The 2,754-nt window shown below is 38.6% G+C and overlaps 1 protein-coding gene across 1 annotated transcript; it reads left to right on the forward strand.

The window, feature by feature from the left end:
* The first annotated feature begins 322 nt into the window (after positions 1 to 322).
* LOC128735545 (putative odorant receptor 83c) lies at positions 323 to 2,009 on the forward strand. Its single transcript, XM_053830027.1, has 5 exons — positions 323 to 1,128; positions 1,196 to 1,295; positions 1,354 to 1,443; positions 1,526 to 1,678; positions 1,998 to 2,009. The coding sequence occupies exons 1-5, from the start codon at positions 323 to 325 to the stop codon at positions 2,007 to 2,009; spliced, it is 1,161 nt and encodes a 386-aa protein (XP_053686002.1).
* The last annotated feature ends 745 nt before the right edge of the window (positions 2,010 to 2,754 follow it).

The following is a 2,754-nucleotide window of genomic DNA, read 5'->3' on the forward strand; positions in this document are numbered from 1 at the left end:
TTATGAATTACTTCGACAATAATTCGCCTCTTTCTGAAAATAGGAAGATGCTGCTGCTGATAGGAAGATTATGAAGTCTATACAACACAGTGGTTTTGGCCTAACCCACTTCGTATGAGAATAAAAATTTTCTGTTTCGTGCGATCCTAGAGTTCTCAGTGCAATTGAATTAATAACTCAATTGGTTTGGCTAATTGTCCTATTACAATAATTATATGCATGTGAAATTCACACTTCTTAGCAGCTGCTGTGCTGTGAGTTCATGCTATAAATTGATCCTTTGACCGTTATCTAATTCAATTCAAGCTTCTGTTCTTTCACGATGGACTTGATTAAGAAGACGAATACTTTTCGCAAAATTCGTGTGAACATAACAGACCCACATAAAGTGTATCATGACATAATGTACAACATAAATCAATTTGGTCGCAAAACGCTCGGCATGGACATGATGAACTTGGATTTCTCGTTTGTCAATCCTCGCTTTATTTTCCTGCTGATTATTATGACCAGTTTTTTGTACGCGGATTTGGAATCGTCGGTGCTGGCAGAGGATCTGGCTGGTTTTGCCTACAACATAGCGGTGCTCGGATTTGGTTTGCAAGGATTCGCAAAGTTCGATGCCTACATTTTTCGTAAAAAAGGTATGAACACTCTGATCTTCAAAGGCAGTGCTATTTTGGCTGAACATAGGAATACGGAGAGGCTTAAACAGATTATGATCGACAGCATGGCCTTCAACAAAATGATCTTAAAATTTTACACTTTTCTGTACGTGATGGTCTTCGTGATCATGTCTGCGTTCGGGATATTAATAAGCCTATACAGTGGCAGAATGCAATTATCATGCGGGTTTCAGTTTTCATTCATCGACACAACCCGTTTGCCAGGATATGTAGCAACCTACATATATCAGACTACCGGTGTATTCATGGTAGCCGTTAGCTCATTTTGCAATGATGTTTTGATAACGGTATTGTTTGTTAATGCGTTGGCAATGTTCGACTGCATCATAAGTGATTTGAAAGAACTCTCCAAACTTTCACAGCTGGAGAAGACACCTGCCACTCGATATGCTATGTCAGAGCAAATGAAATCGTTAATTAAGCAACATCAATATGTACTAGAGTAAGTATTCGAAGATTTATGACGTGTTCAATTTAAGTTTTCATGTTGGTTAATTACTCCTTTGTAGGTATCTCAATCTTTCAAATAAAGTTTTCAGCCTATACTTTTTCATGAGCCTCACATGTTTGACGGTTGCTATTGCAATTATGATGATTGCATTAGTATGGGTAATTACTCGTACGCTATTTGTGGTAAAAAATATTATTAACCTCAAAAAAATTTCAGGCTCATTGGTATCCAGGAATATTTATGAGTGCAGTTGCATCGTTTCAAATTCTCATTTTATGTCTACTTGGAACATTACTTTTAATGAAGGTAGGTATTCCAGACTTTCATTAAAGTTTTTTTAATAATATTTTTTTACGACAAAAATATTTTTGGTCCATTATCATTTCAGGAAGACGAATTGGTTCGTGAGGTATACAATGTGACATGGTATGACCTGGATATTGAGGAGCAAAATTCTTTACGTTTGATGCTTCTAATGTCGCAACACTTCAAAGAGATCTCATATCGCTTCGGTGCGATGAATGTGGAAACTTATTTGAAGGTAAAGTATTACAGCTTTCTCGCGATGACGCGTATATTTTATATTAACAGCTTCTCATATTCTAGAGTCATAAACTGATTTATAGTTTTTTCACGATGTTGATTGCATCCCAGGAATAAAAATGGTATTGGTTAGATAAATTACGTTCGCTGCTCCTGGATTTGGTGGCCAACTGTTAGACCCAAAGATAGAACAAAAATCAACATGAGCTACTAGTAGAAGGCTAATACAAATAACGAAAATATGTTATTCGTCACTTGCTAGAAATACCTTCACTGCTTTTGAATTCCACACTGAAATTCATGTTTAACATTTCTAGAAATCTTCATAAAAATGATAGCGTTGCACCACCGATTTAAAAATTGTGCTAGTAGAATTATCATTTTCTTGCAAATACAGTTGTTTTACAACGCATCTTAATTGCTTTTGATTTGTACGTCACGTGCGGTCTAGGGACGACCGTTCAACAGGCCACGTTGGCGTTGTCGTCCCATTGGCAAACTAAGCCGGTCTGATTTCCCCGTTCGTCGTAGCTCGGCCTGACAGCGTTCCGATATCTCCATATCTCGAGAGAAATGGCGTCAAAATGAAGTAATCATCTCGGTGGTTCCTGTTCACCCAGCCCGAGAGCTGAAGTATAGGTCATTTACCGTTAGACGCGGTGTTCCACTGCTGTTGCGACTTGTCCATTGTTTCCGTTCACAAAGCTTTTCGTATTCCTCTGGTGTCCTTCCGCTTGTAGCATTTCTGTTCTCTATCAAGATTTTGTCGATTGAAATCATCTCGGTTACGACGCAGACTGCTTCCGATAATATGGTTCTCAAGAATTCAAGAATTCCTCTCTTTCCTATACTTTCCTAATACTGTTCTGAACACGCCTGTATTTCCGCTTTCAGGGCAGCGTTTGTAAATTCCGTTCGGTCCAAGTGCTGCGTCCTTTACTTTTCATAGGTATCATCGTCTAATTCTGAGACATTTGGCACGAAGTCACCGAATGCCCTTTCCCACCAGCAAGCTGGGAGTATCCTATTTTTCGGTTTCCGTTTCATTGGCATTGTTGCGTCGCATACTTTCGC

This window comes from Sabethes cyaneus, chromosome 2 (assembly GCF_943734655.1).
Source record: "Sabethes cyaneus chromosome 2, idSabCyanKW18_F2, whole genome shotgun sequence".
Lineage (NCBI taxonomy): Eukaryota > Metazoa > Arthropoda > Insecta > Diptera > Culicidae > Sabethes > Sabethes cyaneus.